The sequence below is a fragment of the Anopheles aquasalis genome, chromosome X (genome assembly GCF_943734665.1).
Source record: "Anopheles aquasalis chromosome X, idAnoAquaMG_Q_19, whole genome shotgun sequence".
NCBI lineage: Eukaryota > Metazoa > Arthropoda > Insecta > Diptera > Culicidae > Anopheles > Anopheles aquasalis.
In genome coordinates this window covers 1,720,295-1,742,794 of record NC_064876.1, presented here as the reverse complement: position 1 = coordinate 1,742,794, position 22,500 = coordinate 1,720,295, and the positions used below count along the sequence as shown (strand labels likewise).

The 22,500-nt window shown below is 50.2% G+C and overlaps 5 protein-coding genes across 10 annotated transcripts in view; 3 read left to right on the top strand and 2 right to left on the bottom strand.

Moving 5' to 3' along the window:
• Positions 1 to 106: 106 nt before the first annotated feature.
• LOC126571958 (xylulose kinase) lies at positions 107 to 3,717 on the bottom strand. Of its 4 annotated transcripts, none has more exons than XM_050230882.1 (5): positions 3,630 to 3,717; positions 2,306 to 2,482; positions 1,793 to 1,914; positions 910 to 1,734; positions 107 to 837 (listed from the first exon to the last, which is right to left on the bottom strand). In XM_050230882.1, exons 2-5 carry the CDS (start codon positions 2,354 to 2,356, stop codon positions 174 to 176), a joined length of 1,662 nt encoding a protein of 553 aa, XP_050086839.1. In that variant the 5' UTR covers positions 2,357 to 2,482; positions 3,630 to 3,717; the 3' UTR covers positions 107 to 173. The 4 variants fall into 4 exon arrangements, with proteins under 4 accessions (XP_050086839.1, XP_050086848.1, XP_050086866.1 ...); XM_050230891.1 differs by having other exon boundaries at positions 3,644 to 3,710; XM_050230909.1 differs by lacking the exons at positions 2,306 to 2,482; positions 3,630 to 3,717 and adding an exon at positions 1,983 to 2,073.
• LOC126572191 (ubiquitin-like-conjugating enzyme ATG10) lies at positions 2,470 to 3,637 on the bottom strand. Its single transcript, XM_050231302.1, has 2 exons — positions 3,044 to 3,637; positions 2,470 to 2,985 (listed from the first exon to the last, which is right to left on the bottom strand). Exons 1-2 carry the CDS (start codon positions 3,357 to 3,359, stop codon positions 2,729 to 2,731), a joined length of 573 nt encoding a protein of 190 aa, XP_050087259.1. The 5' UTR covers positions 3,360 to 3,637; the 3' UTR covers positions 2,470 to 2,728.
• Positions 3,718 to 4,684: 967 nt separating the features above from the next.
• On the top strand, positions 4,685 to 8,937 carry LOC126573133 (dynein axonemal intermediate chain 3). The gene is made up of 4 exons (XM_050233064.1): positions 4,685 to 4,878; positions 4,992 to 7,267; positions 7,402 to 8,504; positions 8,932 to 8,937. Exons 1-4 carry the CDS (start codon positions 4,685 to 4,687, stop codon positions 8,935 to 8,937), a joined length of 3,579 nt encoding a protein of 1,192 aa, XP_050089021.1.
• Positions 8,938 to 12,165: 3,228 nt separating this feature from the next.
• LOC126572116 (protein obstructor-E-like) lies at positions 12,166 to 15,627 on the top strand. Its single transcript, XM_050231179.1, has 5 exons — positions 12,166 to 12,433; positions 13,558 to 13,755; positions 14,712 to 14,918; positions 15,003 to 15,216; positions 15,299 to 15,627. The coding sequence occupies exons 1-5, from the start codon at positions 12,388 to 12,390 to the stop codon at positions 15,336 to 15,338; spliced, it is 705 nt and encodes a 234-aa protein (XP_050087136.1). The 5' UTR covers positions 12,166 to 12,387; the 3' UTR covers positions 15,339 to 15,627.
• A 3,920-nt stretch (positions 15,628 to 19,547) lies between these two features.
• The window catches only part of LOC126579496 (protein obstructor-E-like), a 6,429-nt gene continuing 3,476 nt past the window's right edge, over positions 19,548 to 22,500 (top strand). The window contains exons 1-5 of one of the 3 annotated variants that reach the window (XM_050242895.1): positions 19,548 to 19,792; positions 19,855 to 20,046; positions 20,122 to 20,331; positions 20,435 to 20,648; positions 20,791 to 21,734. In XM_050242895.1, coding sequence (XP_050098852.1) covers positions 19,711 to 19,792; positions 19,855 to 20,046; positions 20,122 to 20,331; positions 20,435 to 20,648; positions 20,791 to 20,836 — 744 coding nt within the window. In that variant the 5' untranslated portion in view covers positions 19,548 to 19,710 and the 3' untranslated portion in view covers positions 20,837 to 21,734. Of the gene's footprint in view, positions 19,793 to 19,854; positions 20,047 to 20,121; positions 20,332 to 20,434; positions 20,649 to 20,790; positions 21,735 to 22,500 lie in introns of those variants that run through there. The other 2 variants (XM_050243068.1, XM_050242977.1) reach the window with 2 other exon arrangements.

The following is a 22,500-nucleotide window of genomic DNA, read 5'->3' as shown; positions in this document are numbered from 1 at the left end:
ATTAAAATATAAAACACTTAAGATACCAGAAAAGGGCAATTGGATAAACTCCTAAGGCACTAAAGTGCAAAATAAAGAATAACAAATAATGGATTACAAGCCGCTCTTGTCGTGTATAAAAAGGTTTAGGAATGTATTGAATTGTAAAACATTTAAATTTTAAATTTGTTCGATCATACATGATGTTTCATCATATAGCTAACCATTTCTTGGTACCGTTTCATCATTGGCCCATAAATCTCTTCACTATCCTTGCTAGGATCACACACATGCAATGGCGGATCCTGATGAAATTTGGCAATGAAATCATAGTACGAAGGCAGGGACAAATTGTTATCATCTATTGCAGTCGCCTTTGCTCGGTGTATATATAATACGTATTTGGCACGGTATGCTGCTCCAAGTAAAGCGGCTTCAGTTGTCTTCTGCGTATACACCTGAGCATTAAAGACATCCGCAACCACTTGCAGTATTGAATGGTTTACTGATGCCCCACCAGTTGCGAGGATTTTTGTTTTTTCGCCAAAGCTAAAGCCCATCTCTGTTGCATATGACTTTCTCGATAGCATTTGCCCTTCTATAAGTGCTCTTATCTCTGACTGGGGTGAGCTATATTTAAGAACTCCTTTGGCTTGTTCAGCATTCTCAAGGGATGACGTTTTGTTCCAACGGAGCGTTCCTTTTACCGGTGGCAAAATCTCTTTTGCGATGAAATGAAGCGCTATATTTCCAAAATTGCCTCTAGGAGTTGAATCAAGCAGCTCATTGAAATGTTCCCACGAATCGTTCGCCTCTTCGCGCTTGAAACTTTCACGGACAAGTGATCCATTTCTGAAACTGTAAGAAATTGAAAGTATGTATAGTAGTATATGGTTGATAGTTCCTTGTTACGCCTGTGTTGATACGTACCATAACAGACCCATATATCCCTCATCGGTTGGATGAACAAGCACATGTCCCTCACTAAAATTCGAAGGCGAATTCAACTTCATCATAACCGTATCGCTTGTACCGAGAGATAAAGCTAACCAATTTTGTCCTACATTTATACCGGCTAGTGCAGACAAATTATCTCCGGTAAATGTTACTACTTTACATGCTGCATTGAAATTGTATCGCTTCACAAAAAAAGAGCCAATATTTCCGATTACGCTGCTCGTTGGCGTAGGTTTGTCAAGTTTGGCGTAAAGTCCTGGGGCACATGCGTTTAAGCATAAATCGGACCAATCTTGGGACTGTATATCTAACAAATTCATTCCAGAACCATCAGCGCAATCAATAGGAGCGACATCGCCAATAAAAATAGATGCCAAGAAGCTGCTAACGAGCGAGATTCGCTCAGTATTTCGATAGCAATCTGGACGATTTTGAAATATTTTCCGTATCTGTGGCCCGGAAAATCGCTCATAGCACTTGGAACCAGTTATTTCTACCATTTTTTGTCGCCCTCCAACAGCTGTTTCCATTTCCTCACACTGAAAGGTTGTCGTGGCATCCATCCAGATTGGTGTGCGATGAATGGTAAATGCAGAGTCGTCAATTTGAGCGTGCAGAAATTTGTCAGCATCTAAATTACGAAGAGATTCGATTCCAGCCCGTGACCAAAACAAGCAACCGTGCTGTTGTGCCGAACCACTGAGAGCAACTACAGTGCTTAGGTCAGCTCCTTGCATTATCATACGATCCAGAACCATATCGACGGCCTTTATCCACATTACTGGATGCACATAGAATCTGAAATAAAGCATGCTTATAAAGAAAAGGGTATGCGAAATTGCAAATCAATATTTACTCATTTTTTATCCGTCCGGCATTCACTCCACCAGCTGTTCGAAACTCTGGCAAATCTGAATCAAACATGACCTCAGCATGGGCAACATTCTCTAGCCTGAAGTTAAGGAGCACTGCTTTTAACTGCAAATAAAATAAAAAAAATAACGAATAACTAACAGAAAATAACTGTTTTAAACCTGCTTTACTACATCAACATTCCCGGGTAACATGAACTTATTGAAACAAGCTGTAGCTTTTTAAACAAATGCAAAGTTATGATGATGACCAATAGAATGGTATGTTCCGATAGCGAAACGTTGTTTCCTTGGATTACCCTTTATTGGATGATAAGGGTGATAGGCAGTTAAAGATTACGGAGGAAAACAAGTCAGCTTCATTTCCAACGAAACGGTTGATAAGGTATGAATGTTTTGCAATGTATGCTATCACGATTCGAAAAACGCTTTTTTTAAAATACGACAACAGAATATCTGCTAACAATAGGACAATTAGACATTTATACATTAATTACCTTCTGTGTGCTTAAATCAAATCCAAGGTATGTTTCGTTATTTGATTCCATTGTCGTCCTTCCGAAGTAATAATAAATAGCTACAGAACGTTTGGAATTTACTTGTATTACAAAAGGCACCACAAATAGTAACACGTGTAGACTCTAGTAAGGCTAGCGGCTAGATAACCCCTTTAGCTGAACTCACAAACAAAATACACCAAGAAAATATCAATAGATTTCTACGAAATTCATGCTGAAGTGACGTTGGATGACGCGGGCCCCCTCTTCTGACATATTATTGGTACAAAACAGTCACACTGGAACATTGAGCACTGCTCGCTTTTTACTGCTAGCTCGATTAAAGCGTTTTTTCCGACAAAACAGTAATTTCACTGGATTTAGAAAGAAAAGGGTATGCTAAGGCAGTTACTAGTAACAGCATCACTTCAAACCGTATCGAGGATCGATATCAAGTTTAACGAGCGGCCCGTAGGTTGATAAAAATGTAACTATGGGCTGCTTGGTACTGGGTAGACTGTCGAAGATGTCCTGTGTTTTACACGGATGTATACACAGATAGGGCCTATAAAGAAAGGGATGCTCCGTTTGGGTCAAAGCCTGATAGATTCCTGTTGCGCCAAATCCTTTCAAAGCTCCCAGCAATTTCCACGCAGATTGCAAATTTAAGATTTTCCCTCCTGCAAATACAAACGTTGATGAGTTCTATTGTTAAGAAATCACCCGATTTCAACATACTTGAATCTTGAACATTGAGATACAGCACAGGGACTTGATAGCTCAAACTGTACACGACATGATATTCGATCATATACACTTCGTCCTTGACGATTGTTGAAACGGTAGCACCTGATGGATCGTTATGGTCTAGCTCCGGCATTTCATCATTCACCTGCTCCTCCTGTTCACCAATCGTGTCCTTTCGGCGGAATAATTTCGTGGTCCGCAGATAATCTTCACCGTTCGGTGTTGACACAATTTCCCAGCTATCGTTCAGCTCTTGTGATATCTCAACAAATTTTAAACAATGCTGCACAAATTCGGATCGCTTCATTTTTACTGTTCTTCGATTGTGTTTTGTTTTGCATTAACCTCAGAGCTACTCCACATTACTAGGGTATCCTTTCGAGACACCCGGATCGCTGCCACGCAGATTTCTGCGCTCTTTTGGGTTGATTGTGCGTTGAGTGATTGGAAAGGAAAGGGAAAGGAGTCCTTTCCCGCGAATTCAGCCTCGTCCTTTGTGGATCTAGCTTCAGTTTTGCACGGTAACTAGCGAGAACGACGACGGCAGTGGCAAGGGACTCTAATGTGCTCTTATCACCTTTAGCTTATCACCTTTAGCTTTAACAGGAAATAGTGAAAATATCCCATTTTTACAGCGATTTCTAAACTAAAAGGAATGGTTTTTTAACCACCAACATGAAAACCAAAACAACAACACACGAGAGAAAGAGAGGCAAGAGAAGAGGCGAGATGGCGAGGCGCATCCTTCAACATAAATTTCACTCCGTTGGTTTATACTGGTCCGGTTCCACGCTCCAGCAGCCTTTTAACGCTGTTTTTCCGCTGTTTTACCGAAGTTTTCACATGACTTTGGATAGGGAATGCATCCTTTTAGTATTAATTCAGAAATTGTGTCGTATTCTGGCCCCTGAAGCCCCTCCACGACTCCGTTTCAGTCGATCAAAAGCAGCCGGGGAGTAATATTTGAATTGCGGTGTAATTGTTTCCGTTAGCGTAGCCACGGTTAAAAATTAACATCGGTAAAAGCCAAATTGCAATCCAATTTGTAACGTCTAGGCATCCTGAAAGCCGCCTGCTACAAAAACGCAACATGGAAACAAATGTTTGAAATGTTATGAAGCGAATTGGAAAGAATTTCACGCCCCAGTGGATTTAGAGGGACGCATTTCAGCTCAAAGCGTACAACTTGAGATTCAAAAAAAAGGTCTTTAAAGTTCAAAAACATGGCCCATCGGCATGGTCTCAAATTGTGTAAAAAAAGGGTAGACTCGCTAGAGCCAAAGAGCAGCTACACTTGACCGTAAGTGGTGTCGGAATTTGATTTTCACCAATGAGATCCAATCCGATGTTTAAATTGTAAAAACATAAAGGCGTTTTACCTTGGTTTTCATTGAAGTTTTTTTCTTCTCCCCCTCGATTCAATCCGTTAACTACCTAACAATTACCGTAGTGTGGCCGTGGGTTCGACCAACACTCCCCATGAAGCGCCATCATACTTACCCTACAAGCTTGCCGAACGGGAGTTTCGGTTTGCCATAGAAACGGAAAGCAAACAAGGGCGCCATTACGGTCCTTTACGGTTCAGCGGATCATCAGTTTGCTTGCAGAGCCTTGCTACGTTGGTGCTACGCGATGGCCCAGCTAAAGACCGGTGGGGGCAGCACAGATGCGAAGGCATCCGAACGGGCCGGTGACCTAGCATCGACCGCCCGGACCAGCTTCGACTGCTCCGAGGACGAGGAAGTGGCACTGATTTTCAACTTCGAAGAAAAGGATGCCCGCCAGAAGCTAGCCAGCTTCCCCAAGTGCTCCCGGCTGGTGATAAGGTAGGTTTGGAGGAGGAGGCCAACGAGCAGTAAACCGGGGGGGGCAGTTCCTAAAAAGTGCAATTCCCGTTTCCCACCCCCGCACGCACGCACGCACGCACGCACACATACAGTCCCGATTTGCAGGCGGAGCTCGGCATGGAGGTGGGCACGAGCGTGAGCGTGGAGCATCCGTGGCGCGAGATCAAGAAGGAACTGCTGGAGGACCATCTGCCGGGCAAGACGAAGGGCCAGCGGCAGCTGAAGGACCGGCTGAAGGAGCTGGAACCGGGCCGGTTGATCCTGGTGGGCTACCTACCGGACCACGGTACCGACGATGACGACCTGTTCGCGGTGTTTACGGACGCGCACGAGATCCGGGACGCCCGTGAGCTGATCCGGCGCCTCGAGCTAACCGAGCGGCTCCGGGCGGCAGCCGCCATGCGGAAGCGGGCCCGCCGCTGGGTATCGCGCGGGAGCGAACGCGAGGTCGAGTGTTTCATCCCGCTCCGGCGCACCAACGTGGTGAACGTCGAGTCGCAGAGCATCTACGCGGTGCACCGGAGCCGGTCCCGGTCGTACCGGTTCGCGGTGCGGCTGGTGGCGGACGCCCGTGACGGTTACGTGGAGCTGGTGCCCCGTACCGTGTTCCACAATATCGTACGCAAATCGGTCGACTTTGGTGTGCAGCTGCGGCCACAGAAGATGCACCAGCACCAGCAGACGGATCCCACCTTCCCGACGAACGCCTGGTCCCAGTATCTGTACGAGCTGGGCAGCGAACCGTCACCAGCAGCAGCAGCAGTAGCAGCAGCCACCACCACAAAAGCAACGATGGCGGCCACCACGAGCACCGCCACAGCGATGGAACAGCTGCCCGATGCGTCCCGGGTCAGCGGTTACGTCGAGCGGCTACTGAAAACGCTCGAGTTCAACCAGATCGACATGTACCGGAACGACTATCCGATCATTTCGCGCCACAAATCGATCCCAAAGTACGAGCAGCCCGTGGTCGACGAGACGCTGTGCTTCATGGACCGGGCAACCTGCGCTAACCGGCAGGTGGCATCGATTGAGTGGCATCCGACCCTCCCCGGTACGTTTGTCGCTTCCTACGTGCAGCACATCGCGGCCAGCGTACTCAGCACCAGCACCAGCACCACTAGCAACAACCGCAAGGATCCAGTCAATCGGCTAGTGTTCGAAAAGTGTCCAGTGTTGGCGTGGAATGTTGCGGACTCGTTGGTGCCGAAACTGTGGCTCGAGTCACCGCGCGAGGTAACCACACTCTCGTTCTGCCCGTACGATGGCCACCTACTGGTGGGTGGCCTGTCCAGTGGGCAGCTCGCCCTCTGGCAGCTGACGGCTGGCGAGCTGGAACACCTCGCTGGGCCAGCGAGCAGCAAAGCGACACACCCAAACACCTCCCACAGTGTCAACCCGCATCCGCCGCATCATCCGCCACATCACCATCATCATCACCATCACCACCATCAGCATCACCGAACGTCGGTTACCGGAGCTGGGGAACGATCGTACCGGAGCGAAATCAGAAGCATCCTCGGCAACGGCGCCGGCCGGGATGGTGCGGCTGGGCGTCGTACCGGGCCAACCGGGGTGGATCGGACCGAACCCGTCCACGTCCAGCCGGTGGCCGTCAGTGCCCTCGAGTGGTCCGCACGCAAACCGATCACCGTGATCCGCTGGTTGCCCCCGAACATCCAGTGCGCCAACACGGGCCAACTGCGGCCAACTGCGGCCGGTGAGACCGACCGGCGCCCGGTACGCTTTCTCCTCACGGCCTCCCTCGACGGGACGGTGTGCGTGTGGGATCTGGATGCCGTCGCCACGGAGCCGGGCCGGGCCGGGGGAATCGGCCACCAGCAGGCGGCATTCCACCCGACGTTCCGGATCCGGTGCGAGCAGCCGATCGTGCAGCTGGCGTTCGACGATGCGCTGCGGCCGGGTGCCGGTGCCGGTGCCGGTGCCGGAACCGTGGAACGCCCGGTGACGGTGACGGAGGCCACCACCGGCGGTGGTGGTGCCGCCGTCTGCCGCCAGTCCTTCATCGCTGGCACCGCGCTCGGTGGGTTGTTCTGGGGCAAGTGGGACGGTTACGAGTTCGATCAGGGTGCAACCGTCAACGAGGAACCGGTACGGGACCGGGACCCGTTCGCACCGATCCACGACGGACCGCTGGTGGCGATCGCCCGCAGCCCCTTCCTCCACGATGTCCTGCTGACGGCCGGTGGGTCCGTGCTGGCGATCTGGACCACCGACTCCCGCCAGTCGCCCATTTTCTGGCGCCGCAAACCGTCACCGGTCACCGCCGGTGCCTGGAGTCTCGAACGGCCGTCGGTTTTCTTTCTCGGGCACGCCAACGGTGATTTGGAGATCTGGGATCTGCAAAGTACTTTACGCCTTTTCGCTGTTTTTTTTTCTTCTCTTTCTCTCTCTCTCTTTCTCTCTCTCTTTCTCTTTCTTTCTCTCTCTCTCTCTTTCTCTCTCACTCACTCTGGCCCCCCCTCTTCGTTCCCAACGCAGTTCGAACATCGGCGGCGTGCGTAACGCTCAATCTCGGTGCCTCGGTCCTCTCGGTCATCACGCAGCATCCGTACCGTACAGGGCCGGTGGGCGTTACCCGGGCCCACCAGCTGGCCGTAGCGGACGGGACAGGCAACGTGCGGCTGCTAACCATCCCCGGTCCGTTCGCCGAACCGCTGCCAACCGAGCGGAAACGCTTCCGCCAGCTGATCCGGACCGAGCTGGCGCGGAAACACGAACAGGCGGCCTGGGTCGCCCGGTACTACGAGCAGAACCGGCAGCAGATCGAGGCGAAGCTGCGGGCCGAACGGGAGGCACGCGAGCTGGCGGAACGCCAGGAGGTGGAACAGCAGGAGCACGATGACTTCCTGCGGCGGCAGGCGATCGAGGAAGCGAAGAAGAAGGCGGTCCGGGATGCGACGAAGCGGATGGATTTGGGGCGGCGGCTCGAAGGGCGGTACCGGGCCCGCTACTACCGGGCCCTCATCCGCACGATGATGGTACGCCGCCACCTCAGCCCGGGCCTGCTCGCCAAGCAGATGCAACCGGAGCGGGAACGGCGCCGGTACGACGTGCTGAAGCGGGCCGCCATCGCCGACAGTGTCGCTGCGTCGCCCGGTGACTACCGGCGGGTGCGGGGGGCGCTTGCACCACACCCACCGGCAACCCGTGACGGTGAACCGGCCACCGGGACCCCTCGCCCACCCGGGTTTCGGTCGGAGGACGAACTCGGTGACTATCCGCGCGTCAGCTGGGAGGCGGCGGAGGTGCTGCGCAACTTTCGCCTTCCACTCGAGCCGAACACGAGCTTCGCCCACATTCTGGTGAAGGGTAGCGCACGGCGGGCACTGGTGTTGGCCGAGGTGTCCGGCAACCGGGACCATCTGCAGGCGTTCCTGCAGAAGCGTGCCCAGCGGCGAACCGATGGCCGGGGTGAGTTTGGCACCGGTACGGACACGGAAGAAAGCACCGTTACTAACGGCAGTCCGCCCGATGGGAGACCGGCACCGGGTAAGGCGGGACCGTCCGTCGGGCTCCAGCGGGCACGCTCGGTGACGTTCATCGACGATGTGACGATTGGCGCTGGCGCTGGCCAGCAACCGGTAACAGCAACCACCACAACAGCGACGACGACGACGACGACGACGACAAGCGAATCATCCAATCCGGCCAATCGGTGAGCTGGAGCGAAAAGAAAATTCGTTTGCCGTTTGCCGGTCACGTACGCACCCGGGCCCAAAACGGTTCGGTATTCGGGACACGAGTTCGCTCGGTCATCGTGCGGACTCCCAGTGCGCAATTGTGTCATCAGCCCTCGCTAAAGGGGGGGGGGTTTCGGGTTAACGGTGCACCGAGACACTGTTGGACTGCACGCCGGGGCTGTGCAGGAGTCCAGGAGGCAAAGTACGAAAAGGGAGTGACCAGTAGCCCAATTAGTAGGCAAATTGTTTGACTAGCTACAGAATGCGCACGCCAGGATTTTTCTTAACACTCTTCCTAACTTTCTTCTTCTTTAAAATGTTAACTTAGATTTAACAGTTTTCTTAACGCAATTTAAAAAAGGTTGCATCACACTTGACCGTCAATCGCTTGGGTAATTGTAAACAGAATGGTTTGAAAATTTTACAGGATTTCTCTGAAGGTTGGCAGTATCGGAAAAGCGTAGGGATTGAAAAGAATTGGTGTCGCTTTTTTATATTTCAGGCCAAACACTTACTGACCCACCTGTTATCCGTATGAAACCGACCTGTTTTCATTCTAAAGCTATATCTACGCCAAATGGAGCTCAGTCCAAGTGTCTTTATTTTGTTCATTGTGCATCCGTTAAACAAAATTGGTGTGCATTTATTTAAATTAACACAATAATAAACATTTTCATTGCGATTAAAATAGCAAGTTACGTTCACACAAAACTGCGAATCGCGGATATCCTTTGGTTTTTGCCTTCATCTCATAAAATCGGCCGCCGAATCGCATCAAATTCTTATTCAAGGTTAGCTGTGCTCTCACTGAAACACAGTGCAAAGTGCGGTTTAAACATTTTAAAAGTAGTATATTGATGAAAGATCCACCAACCAGCGCAACTGTTTGAAGACATCAAATTGCAGGCCTTAACGGCCAAAAAGGGTTATTAACTATCATTAAAAGCAACAATTAATCAATTTCAACCGAGACTTGTGCGAAAAAAAATCAAGCAAAATATCAAAAACGACTCGAGGCTTGATGAAAATGCACCGCCACCGCGCGCAGGATATCGGCCAAGGACACGGTACAAAAGCCACAATTGGTAACAAAAACCACCTGCGGCTAACTTCACCAGACTTGACACTATCAGATGAACATTCGTTTGCCTCGGTTGGGGGACAGGTAATGTGGCTGAGCAGCGCTTCCTTTTTTACGAAAATTGAGAAAAAAGGATGGGTTTTGAAAAAAATGCTACAGATTTGCGGCGTTTTTGGTTAGGCATCCAAAACGCGCCAAAGATTTAGTTGAAATGTGTAGCTAACGAATGGCCATCACTTTGGAGAATAAGTGATTATCCGTTTTCTCACAATAAACGTTTTTTGTACTTTCGAATAAAAACAACGGTTTCAAATGCATACCCCAGGTAGATAGTGAGTATTTGTTTTATCGGCAGTAACCCGAACATTAAAGCCCGTGAGAGCCAGAAGATGCTGCATTAGTTGACGTTCGTGTCCGTCCGAATTATCCGAAAACAAAACAACGCGTGGAAACGCTGTTTAGCCGAGCAGGCAGGTTTTTTTTATAGCGATTTTAAAGTTGTTATTCGACATGAAACAGTAAAAAGCAATACCAACTCACAGCTATAAGTGGTAGATAAGCGGAGACGGGTGTTTCCTACTGATTGGCTTGTGTATGGCGATGCTTCCATGAGTAGAACAGGGGCTTCGGTATTTAAATCTTTGTTTGTGACATTTATTTTTAACATTCTTCCCTGAATGCTGATCCGTTTCAGAATGTTGTGTAAAATTTTGGAAACAATCGCAACGAAACTGACAAAGATGTTGAGTTTTGAAAAGTCGCACTACACAAGCATCGACAGACACGCGCTTCTAGATTGGATGCCAGGGGCGTAAAATTATTAATTTTTTTTTTCCAAAATACATCCAAACTTTCTTCAAAAGTTGTACTTTATTATGGCATTTACAAAAATATACACCGGTCGATAGTTTTCCTGTAACAAATCATCAAAAATGAGCCGTTTTTTGGTATGCCACAAAAGACTTGCGCGCGCGCGCGCGCTCGCCGAAATAAAAGCGACGAACCCCGTGTTTGACAAATCCATCGCCGTCACCGTGTTCAGTCGGTCGGTAGCCAGCCATTATTGGGCGGATCGGTTTGAAATTTTGCACACACAATCTGTACACTATTTGCCAGGTAACCTTTGTCGCGTTTTCGGTCAGTTGCGGCGGTAGTTCGGTGTGTTTGGGGGGGGGGGCCCTTTTTTGCACATCGTTTTTGCGGCTTTTTAGCGTCTCTTTGTGCATAACATTGGGAGGTTTGTTGGGTCAACATCAGGATGTGTATGACGCCATTCCGCGCACGAAATGACACCAGAAACCTGTGTTTGGCCTTTGGAAACCAATCATTCACAACATCAACGAAATATACGAATGCATCTTTGTTCGCTCTCTGCTCCCACTCCCAGGCCATCCGGGAAGGGCTTGTTGCCAAGATAGCAAGAACACCACCCCGCAGATGGTGTGCGGGGTGGCGTGTGATCGTAAAGTGAAGGCTGACCAGTCGATTTGAACTAGGGCAAGCAGCACAGCACACCACTGCAGCCCTTCCCGAGGGGTCCTTGGGCACTCCCACCTGGAATTGGTGAAAGCTGGTGGCGAACGGGTTGCTCACCGATCAATCATCGTATCCCTGGCGGCGAATCCGGTTGTCTGAATATGTGGGAAGGGGAGAGTGGGGAGGGGGGAAGCTGTAACGGCGTAACGAGCGGGAGCGTTGCCCGAATATTCGGGCTTGCACGCCGGCCAGCAGTTCCGCGGCCGATGGTGGTGGCGAGGAAGGAGAAGCGGAATGCAGGAAATCATTGAAGCATAGCCGATGCTGCTGATGGATTTTTGTTTGGTTTTTTTTTTTTTGTTGCTCTCTTCTGTTTTGGAAACTCAAAGCGGGCGCGACAAACGCGATAGGCCGCGAGCACGATCGCTGCGTACCTCTCTTTACCCTTCCCCTTTACAGTGGATGAGAGAGAGAGAGAGAGAGAGAGAGAGAGAGAGAGAGAGAGAAATGTGCGAGAAGGAGCGACCAAGTGCGAGCGAGCGAGAGAAAAAAAGAGATAGAGAGGGAGGGGGCGATTGATGTGCGTTTAACTTTCAAAACCCCCATCCCCTCCACCCCCTCTCTGCACCGGGCACCCCTCCAGAGTGGCTAGGGTGGCTGCCAAGAGCATAACGAGTAATTGCTTGGTGGTGGTGAGCGGTGGTGGCCAATCGAGGAAACAAACAAAGGAGAGAGAGAGAGCGCGAGAGAGAGAGAGAGGGAGAGCGAGAGAGAGAGAGAGAGAGAGAGATAAAGAGAAAGAGAGAAAAAAGATGTGATGAGACTGAAACAGACCCGTCGGAAGGCGGGGGAGGGGAGCGGGCGCTGCTGCGTAGAGAGTGCGAAATCGTGTGGCCCCAACCTCCCCCTCGAAAACCACCACTCACTCGCGCGACCGATCGTGTGCCGGTTGGGGAGAGAGAGAGAGAGAGAGAGAGAGAGAGAGAGGCGGTAGATTCATAAAAAATAAGAGTATTATCACCACCGCCAGGTAGTTCAACCAAATCTACTGAAGTGCTCGGAAGTGTCTGGTAAACAGCAGTAGCAGCACCAGCACCAGCACCAGCAGCACCAGCAGCAACAGAATAGATCGTGACATTCCGTGGCCGCCTTCTGCTCCTATCAAAAAAAAAAACAGAAAAAAAAGAAATCCTACCCAATCCTGCAGCACCACCACTCAACTCCAGGATGCGGCACAGCGTGATCGTGTTTTCGGCGCTCATCGCCGGTATCTGTGAGTATTTATTGTTGGTGTGGCCCACGTTTTGCCAAGCGAAATCCCTCGCCCTGTGAGTTATTTGCTACAGCTCCAGATCGCTCAAGGGTGGGACCGGGTGCAAATGGACAACAGGAAACAAACCCACCCGCCCGGATGTGATGTGTGACTTAGATTTGATAGCAAACGAAAAAAAAAATGTGTATTTATTTTTGTGCCTCTTTAACTTGGTGCGTGACTGCGTACGAAGGCGCAGGAACCGAACAGCAGCGCCCACCGCCCCCACAAAACAGCCGTTCTTACGTAATGCCATTACGCGCCAGCATTCCATTTCACTTTCCTGTCTTATCTTCCGAACCGGACTGCCGGACTGTTTGTGGTCTCGAGGGGGGGGGGGGGCACGCCACGTCACGTTGACCGGTTTGCAGAGCTACCGGGAGGTGCAGGGCAGTGGCATTCACAGAGTGGCACACAGAGAGAGCCACAGGGAAGACCGGATCGATCGCATAAGATGGCCGCGGTCTTTTCTGTGCACTCTCAAGGCCAACGCACCGTCTCGGAACCGTCTCGGTTGGGTGGTGTTTTTGGTCAACAAACCAGCACATCCAGTAGCAGCAGCAACGGTTGCTGCATCCAAGAACAATAGAGCGACACCGACGTGGTAATACGAAATCGATCTCCATTCATCCATCCATCCGTCCGCCACCGGCGCTTCAGACATTCAATACCGTCGGCAGCGGGTCGCGCAATCCGCGCAGATCCGTCATAATTACGCCCGAAATTTCGAAACCGAGCACAAATTACACAAACACTACATGCGTTTGGTTGTGGTTGCGAAACGATTTTGTGGCTTGTGGGAGTTCATTGCACATTGCGGATTGCGTCATGGCGGGCGCGCGCATCTGCTGCAGTGCAAGTTGCAGCGGCCTGAATGGGGGAGGGAGGGAATAATGTTCGAAATCCATTTCCCCCCCCCCCCCCCCGGGCGATGGATCCGTTTGGTTTCGATTGGTTTCCGGTTTCCTTCGGAGGAGCATTTGCAGTTCGATTGTTTCACGATACGATTTTTCTCTTTCTCTTCCTCTCTCTCTCTCTCTCTCTCTCTCTCTCGCGCGCACGGTAACGGTCCTTCGTATGCACAGACGCACAGAGCTTCAAGTGTCCACCGAAAGACGGACAGTACGAGGATGCGGTACAGTGCGACAAGTACTACGAGTGCGTCGATGGGCGCGCTACCGAGCGGCTCTGCCCGGACGGGCTCGTCTTCGATCCGACGATCCGGAAGATCAACAAGTGCGACCAGCCGTTCAACGTGGACTGCGGCGATCGGGTAGAGTTGCGTAAGTAGCCACAGAAAGGAGCCTTTAACGGGGGGGGGGGGGGGGGATTCGGTATTTTCGGGCCAAAAAAATGGGCCCGTTTTTGACGATTTTTTGTGCGGTAACCATTCAACATTATTTCTTCAACTAAATGGCATATTAATCTGCAACTTTTAAAGAATATTTGGTATTGGTTTGAGCAACATCCATTGAAAACTTAATCCATGGCATCAAATTTTGGTTGGGCGTGTCGTCGCAAAGGTACTTTTTTACGGTGCCCATCGTAGCCGCGTGATGGGTTTTTTGAAATATACAAATAGATACTTGTTAGAAAGATTATAAGTTTATCTAGGTAGCCCCGTTGAGTGAGTTTAGTTGATATTCCTATTTTTCGATTTATGGCAGATTCTTGAAGTTGAAAAAGTTATGCTTTTTTCAATTTTGTCTAAAAACGATTTTAAAACATTTGTTTTAGAAAAAAGTATTAACAAGTTTCATAAAATCTCGACGGGAATACCTAGCAAAGAGTGTACAGATTGTGTGTTAAAAAGTTTCAAACCGATCGGTACAGTAGTTTTTACGGTACGATGGGCATACGCTTTGAAAACGGTGACGGCGATTTGTTAAACCGGGTTCGTCGCTTTGAGTCTTTTGGTTTGTACCAAAAAACGGCTCATTTTTGGCGATTTGTTACAAGAAAAGTATCAACCCATATATATTTCTGTAAATGCCATAATAAAGTACAACTTTTGAAGAATATTTGGTATTATTTTGGGGAAGATGTGTGCAATACTTCATCCATGGCATCCAATTTAGAAATGCGTGTCTGCTAATGCATGAGGCGCGCGTCTTTTCAAAACTCAATATCTTTGTCAGTTTTGCTTCGATCGATCCAAAACTTTTACACAATGTTCTTGAAAGTATCAGCAAAATATTAAAAGTAAGTATGTTGCAAAAACAAAAACTCATCCCCACAGAGCCACCGCGTGGTAACAATCTGTGCCCGCGGCGCAACGGTTTCTTCGCCCATCCCGATCCGGCCGTCTGCAACGTGTTCTACAACTGCATCGAGGGTGACGCAACCGAGATCACCTGTACCGCGGGGCTACACTTTGACGAGTACACCGGCACGTGCGTCTGGCCGAACGATGCCGGCCGCCAGGGCTGTAACCCGGGTGCCAACAGTGAGTAGTAGACGTGGAGGAGGAGGAGGAGGAGGAGGAGGAGGAGCTGGCTCCCTAAAATAACCCGTTCTTTTCGCACTGTAGAGAAGCTAAAGGACGGATTCACCTGCCCGAAGGAGCAGAAGACGGACGAGGCGGGCCAGGCCGTCGCCCACCCGAAGTACGCCCATCCGACCGACTGCCAGCGGTTCTACGTGTGTCTCAATGGCGTTGAGCCCCGTGATCTCGGTTGCCAGGTTGGTGAGGTGTACAACGAGGAAACGGAACGGTGCGATGCACCGGAAAACGTACCCGGATGGTAAGTTTACGGTCCGTGGCCACTAGTTAGCAGAACGCACATCTACATTTCTCTCTCTCTCTCTTTCTCTGCCCATTTCCAGCGAGGACTGGTACAAGGAGAGCGACGAGAAGAAGAACTGAGCGCAGAACTGAGCAGCGATGTAGCATCGTAGCGTTTTTGGCCGCCCCTCCCCCGTTGCTGAGGTTCCCCCGTCGAGCGCCGCGCGCGAGCGATTTTCAAGGACGACCACCAACGACGGCGGCGAGCGGCGACGGCACTGAAAAAGACTCATTTGTACTTTTAATTTGTGGTTTAACAACTATTTTTTAATGTCTGCCTTTCACGGCCCGGCCCCAGTGGCGCGTGAAGGGCCTAGTGAGCTGGCGACACTGGTGTATCAACGAAATAAACCACACTCTCTCTCTCTCTCTTTACACGAACGACTCATGCATGTTCTAGAAACGATTGAGCGAATTGTAGAGAAATATGTATCGTTTTTTTTTTCATCATTTGGCTTCGGTATTACATTTTTTTGATTTGTGACACATACTTTTAACATTTCCCCCCCAATCCTGGTCCTTTCAAGAATGTTGTGTGAAATTTTTGGATCAATCGAAGCAAAACTGACAAAGATATTGAGTTTTGAAAAGACGCGCCCCTTATGCAATTGCCGACACGCATTTCTAAAGTTGATGCCATGGATAAAGTATTGCACAAATCTTCCCCAAAATTGTACCAAATATTCTTCAAAAGTTGTAGTTTATTACGGCATTTACAGAAATATATTTAGGTTGATACTTTTCTTGTAACAAATCGCCAAAAATGAGCCGATTTTCGGTACGCATCAAAAAACTTCAAGCGACGAACCCGGTTTTGACAAATCCCCAACGCGTTTTCAAAGTCGGTCGGCCCATCCAGTACCGTAAAAACTACCGAACTGATCGATTTGAAATTTTGTACACACAATCTGTACACTCTTTGCAAGGTAGTCCCGTCAAGATTTCATGAAAATTGTTGATACTTTTCTTTAAACAAATGTTTAAAAATCGTGTTTTTAGGCAAAATCGCAAAAAGCATCACTTTTTCAACTTTAAATGTCTGCTAAAAATCGAAAAATAAGAATATCAACACATCAGGGATACCTGGATAAATTTATAATCTTTCAAATGAATATTTATTTGCCTAGTTCTGATGACTCATCACGCAGCTACGATGTGCAACGGAAGCAAGTATCTTTTCGAAGACACGACTTTGATTTGACTAAATTTGATGCCAAGGATGGAGTTTCTAATGAATCTTCCCCAAAATAGCACTAAATATTCTTCAAAACTTGTACTTCAATATGCCATTCACTTGAAAAAATAAAGTTGAATGGTTACTCGAATTCTCGCTAGAATTCTCGATCTCGCCATGCGCTCGCTGCTACCACCGGTTGTGCGAGTTCGTTCCGTTGGTGTACCGCGATCGAGCGGACCGCGATCGAGCGGACCGCGATCGATCACCGGGCACCATGTAACAACAAACAGCAACAGTGCCATTCTCTGGCCACGGCCGCGGAGGGTGGCTGCGGTGACGTGGCAGCGTGTGGCACTGTCCCAGTCCCAGTACACGCAATCGGCCACGTTGCCGCTTACGCGCACTGTCGCACGCGACGACATTTCGGAGTGCAGCGGAGAGCGCCCGGCATTGAAGGCAAACGGCCCCGCAGCCTAGAAGGCCACAGGCACACAGACACACCCCAGGCACCCAGGATGGGAACGCAGCGCCCTTTTACCCACACCCAGGCACAGACACCCGGGGGCTTGAATTCGCGCACACTCGCGGTGAAGGCGAAAGGCGAATCCTGGTGGCAACCGGCCCGAGAACACCGAACACAGTGTTCGATGGCGAAACCGGATCACCTGGGATCGACACCGCAACACATCGAACCCGAACCGGTTCTAGGTCGCCGTGCGGAGTCGTCGTGGGCCCAATTTCAAAACACCATCCGTGCGAGCGCGCCACCACAATGACACGGAATGTGCCGTGCCGTGCCGTGCCGTGCCGTGCCGTGCCATGCCAGGCAGTCCCTAGTGGCCCCACCTCCTTTGCTCCTCGCTCCTGAAACCGGACCGGAGCGGACCGGTTGCAGCCCCGTGTGCCACCAACCGTGTGCATATCATTATGGAGCCATCCGACCCAGATGCATTAAGATTACAAGCATCACAGCCCAGCGCGATGGTGTATTGGGATGGTTTTTTTTCTTTATTTTTTTTATGTGCTGGGAGACGCTGCGGAAAGACCACGAAGGACGACGGAACGGACGAGGCACAGGTTCCCAAGGTATCCACGGCCTTGGACACTTCGTGTTTTTTTCCTTTTCTTCCTTCCTTCTGCAGTGAGAATTTCTCCAAGGACGAAACTATTGCATCCACTCGGAGGATATGCATAACGAGAGAAGGCCAAACGTCCAAATAGGGACCTCACAGCGATACGAAACAGCCGATCTGTGGTGTGGAGGGCACGATACTAGCGTGGCACAGGAGCACAGGTCCCCTAATACAGTAATGCAAGAAAAGTTTATCCACCCCTTTGCAAGAAACTTAAATTTGGGCTGATTTTTTCATGGAATCCTTCAGCCAAAAAAAGGTGTATCACATATCAAACGTTTCGTTTTTTATTCTTCTTTATGCTGTGCTTTTTAAATTATTCAAAAATATCAACTAAAAACAAACGATATTACAAAAACAGTCGAGCGAGGTCAGAAAAACACGTTCCTTCACGCTTCTTAGGTGCATAACTCCATTATTTTTGGCGATAAAACCATAAAGTAGGCCTCAAAAGGTGTTTTTGGGATTAACGAACGAACATGAAATGCATCGTTACAATTGAGAGAAAAAATGGTTATTTGATTATTGTGGAATAACAGCCGTATAATACTGATCGACTGTTTTTTTTTAATATCTTCGGTTCTAGGAAATATTCTTTGGAACAATTTAAAAAGCATAGCATAAAGAAGAATAAAAAAGCAAACAACTGTTGTGATATGTGATACACATTTTTTGGCTGAGGGTTTCCATGCAAAAATCAGTGAAAAATCAGTAAATTGCTTGCAAGGGGTGGATGAACGTTTTTCTGCACACCGTATGCGTGTATCTCCGTGTGTTGCGATCGCCGAAAGCGAAAGTTCAGCAGCAGCAGCAGCAGCAGCAGCAGCAGCCCGGGGTGAGCTCCGGGGAAACCGGTTCGCTCCGGTGCTTGCGTTATCACCGGTGAGATAACCGCACCCCGGACTTTCGGGTCCTCCACGTTGACCCACAACGAAGGTGTGGTGCGCAGATCGAACCGTGGAGAGTGTCGATGAAATCAGCCCTAAATTGCGTCCCTCCCGGAACCCTTATCGCACGCACGAGACTTATCCATCGGCATCGCAAGGCGGAAGCAGCAGCAACAACACAGGTTGCTTGTTCGTTCAAGGACAAGAGCGCGCGCGTGGAAACTGAATGTGAAAGCGTGCAGGCCACCACCAAAAACCGGCTATCGGACGGAAGCCGCCGCTTGGTCTCGCCGTCACGCCCGCCAACCAGGAAGCGGGCGGTATTCGGTGAACGCGACCTCCACCGTCCACCGTTTGGTAGGCCCGGGGTGGCCTTTGCCCCCCCCCCCCCCCCCCCGCTAATGGGCGTGAAGGCGTAGAATGGAGGAGAAAGGAGGAAAACCGGAGCGTCGACCGCTAGCTGTGCTGGGCGGCGTGTAGGGCTCCTGCGGCCATTTTATTGTTGCGCCTACGTGACCTGGTTGCTATGGCATCGATTGAGGAGGATACCTGCAGTACGGGAGAGAGAGGCAGAGAGAGAGAGACAGCGTTTCTGATCAAATATTACCATAACAATCGCTTTTCTATTCCATTTCCTCGTTGTTTCAAAGTGCTGCAAAGATACAACGTTGAGAGAGAGAGAGAGAGAGAGCAGAATCAAGGAGTTAATTTCATTTCATGTGGGCAGAATCAGGGTACAAAAGGGCATCATAGTAGGGACCCTACACTCCTTTTTATGCTCTCTCTCTCTTTCTCTCTCTCTCTCTCTCTCTCTCTCTCTCTCTTTCTCTCTCTCTCTCTCTGTCTCTCTCTCGCTGTCTCCCCCCCCCGCGTTATGCGCTGGCGGGTTGTGGGTACGCCACTCCATACCACTCCATTATGGCGCAGCCGGAGTAGAGGTGCGAATCGAAAAAGGGGAGGGGGTAGGAGCGCAGTCGACACCCGTAGTCACCGACGCGAAGGTGGTGGTGGTGGTGGTGGAGGTCCGCACCGTTCGACACAAAAGTGAGAGTCGCATCAAAGCGGTCGAGTAGTTTATCGGTAACTACGGCAACGGCTGGACGCGCGCACCGCTCGTAGTAGTAGCCCGCAAACACCCACAGCTTGCAGTCAAGCGGCCTCCCCCTCCATCTCCCCCCCCACCGGCCAACCAGGGCCGCGTTCCCCCCCCCCCCCCCCCGAAGCAACCGAAATTGTAAAACAACGAAAACAGAAAAATGGGCTGCAAAGTGTTAAGGACACCGGCGGCTCTCCTGGTGGTGGTGGTGGTGGTGATGGTGCTACCGGCGGCCATTGTTGGTAAGCAACCCCCCTATAAAACCTTTTACACCAACCTATTAAACCCATTTCCGGCCCAGCAGCGCAGTTCAAGTGCCCGAAAAATCGGGGCCAGTTCGAGGATCCGATCCAGTGCGACAAGTATTACGTGTGCGAGGACGGCGAGGCAACGGAGAAGCTGTGCCCGGACGGGCTCGTCTTCGATCCGACCACGAAACTGATCAACAAGTGCGACCAACCGTTCAACGTGGACTGTGGCGAGCGGTTCGAGCTGCGTAAGTAAAAACTACCCAACCCACGCTTGGCGCGACGGACGGCTTAAGTAACCCCGTTTTTTTTTTTTTCGGCAGAACCGGCCCAGGGCACCACCGACTACTGCCCGCGCAAGAACGGCTTCTTCAGCCATCCGGATCCGTCGATCTGCAACATCTTCTACAGCTGCATCAACGGGGAAGAGCTGGAGATGAGCTGTACCGGTGGGCTGCACTTTGACGAGAAGTCCGGCACCTGCGTCTGGCCGGACGTAGCGGCACGCGAGGGATGCGGCAGCAACGCCAACAGTGAGTATGAGTAGCCACCCTGTGGACTAACCCCGTGGGAAAGTAGCAGCCTGACAGCCGAGATCCGCTTTCGCTTGGTTCGCGAATCGCACATTTTCCGCAGAGAAACTGAACGATGGCTTCCAGTGTCCGAAGGAGACGCGCTACGACAAGAACGGGCAGGTCATCACGCACCCAAACTACCCGCATCCGACCGACTGCTCCCGGTTCTACTACTGCCTGAACGGTATCGAGCCACGGCTGGGCCAGTGCGACGCCAAGCTGGTGTACAACGAGGACCTGCAGCGCTGTGACGAGCCGGAGAATGTACCGGAATGGTAAGAATGGTCGAAGGAAAGGGCGTGCCGAAGAGCTCGCAAACAAACAAACACGCGACTTTCTGGGTGGCTTCGGTTTTATTTACTGTTCTTCTTCGTCTTCTCTCTCTCTCTCTCTCTCTCCCATCACTACACACTACAGCAAGGACTGGTACAAGGAGGAGGAGGGCAACGCGAAGAACCGCTAGGGTCGCCCGTCCTCCTCATCATTCGCTTTGTGATACTCGCAGAAAAAACAAAAACAAAAACAAACAAAAAAACCGGCAACCATCATCGCTCGCTCGCTCGCTCGCAGCCCACAAAAGGGGGGTTGCGTTTGTTTGACGTCAGTCGGGCGCTGGGCCTCTCAAAACAGACCATCCAACCTTGCCGGAGAGGAGGAGAAGGCAACGGCAATCAATCAATCAATCCGATCAACCGTAACCGTGCGAACATGTGTGCGTGTACATTGTGAAGAGAAAGGGGGGGGGGGGAGGGGGGAGAGAAAGAGTGAGTGATCTTCCAGGAGTTATTGACCCCCCTCATCTGCCACGATCATCTTCTCGCCCTCCAACTCATTATCATGCTCACTTCCTTCCGTATTCTTTGCACATTTCCTGCTTCTTTCATCTTCCTTTCTGTCTTGCATTTCTCTCTCTATCTCTCTCTCTCGCTTTCTCTTTTTTTCTCTTTCTATTTTCCTCTCTCTCACCATCTCATCTACACATTCGCACTCGTTCACTGCACTTTTTAAGCTCGCTAGCTTCCTATACTCGCTCCCAAAGATTAACCGAGGTGTGCCAACAGGACAACCGATGCTGTACGGTTAATTCGCCCATTGATTGATTGATTGATTGGTCTCTCGAATCGCCTTAGCCGCCACCACAAGCCATTGGCCACCAACAGCAGCAGCAGCAGCAGCAGCAGCAGCTGCTGCAGCAAAATAGTAGTACCGGCACCATGTTGCTGTTACCGAACGAAAGAACAAGAGAGTAAACTTTAGGAAGCCACCGGGTAGAGAAGTGAAGTGGAAAACTAAACAGGCTAAACCAATAAAGCTGCTTTCACATCAGAAGGCGTCGTTCAACAGGCCGTGCGTTGGCGTTTTTGTTCTGTTTTTTTTTTTTTGACGCCAAAGCTTCAATTCGCTCGTTCACACGTGAGAATGCTGATAGAAAGTGTTAAATCCTGCACGCAACAGCATTGATGAGCGGGATTTGCACACATTCGAGTGAAAACAAATGGCAAAAACAAAACTGTAACGCTCGTTCTGTTTACCTGGGCTCCGCCGGCCAGTTCAGAACCTGCAACAATCGGTAGATGTTTACTTTAAGACCACTTCTTTAAGCGCAACCAAAGAATAGCAGCGATTTATGAGAAACTGAACTCATTTCACTACAGTTTTTTTTTTGTTGCGGCAAAACACAAACACAAAACGCCACTAAGGTGAAAGGTAAGTTGGCTCCGGAAATCGAACGCTGGTCCGCTCCTGCTCGCACTCCCTAGCAGGCCCTGTTATTATTCTGTATGTTTCTCTTTTCGTTTTCGTTTTCGTTTTCGTTTTCTTTCCTTCACACCTCGCTGTGATATAAGAGACGCCCATGACGTGACCCGCCATCGCGCCCGGCGCCGATTCGAAGGTGCAGTTGCGTAACACGTGTGCCAGGATCGAGTCCAGGCCGAAAGCAAAGGCGAAAGAAAGTGAACGCCAAGGGGTAGCCAAGAAGAGAGAGGAGAGAGGAGAGAGAGAGAGAGCGAGATAGAAAGAATGATAAGAAGTATAGCGGGGTAGAGAGAGAGAGAGCTGGAAGCTGAGTGTTGATAAACAACTATGATGACGATGCTGAAGCGGTACAAAAAAAAAACAGGGGTT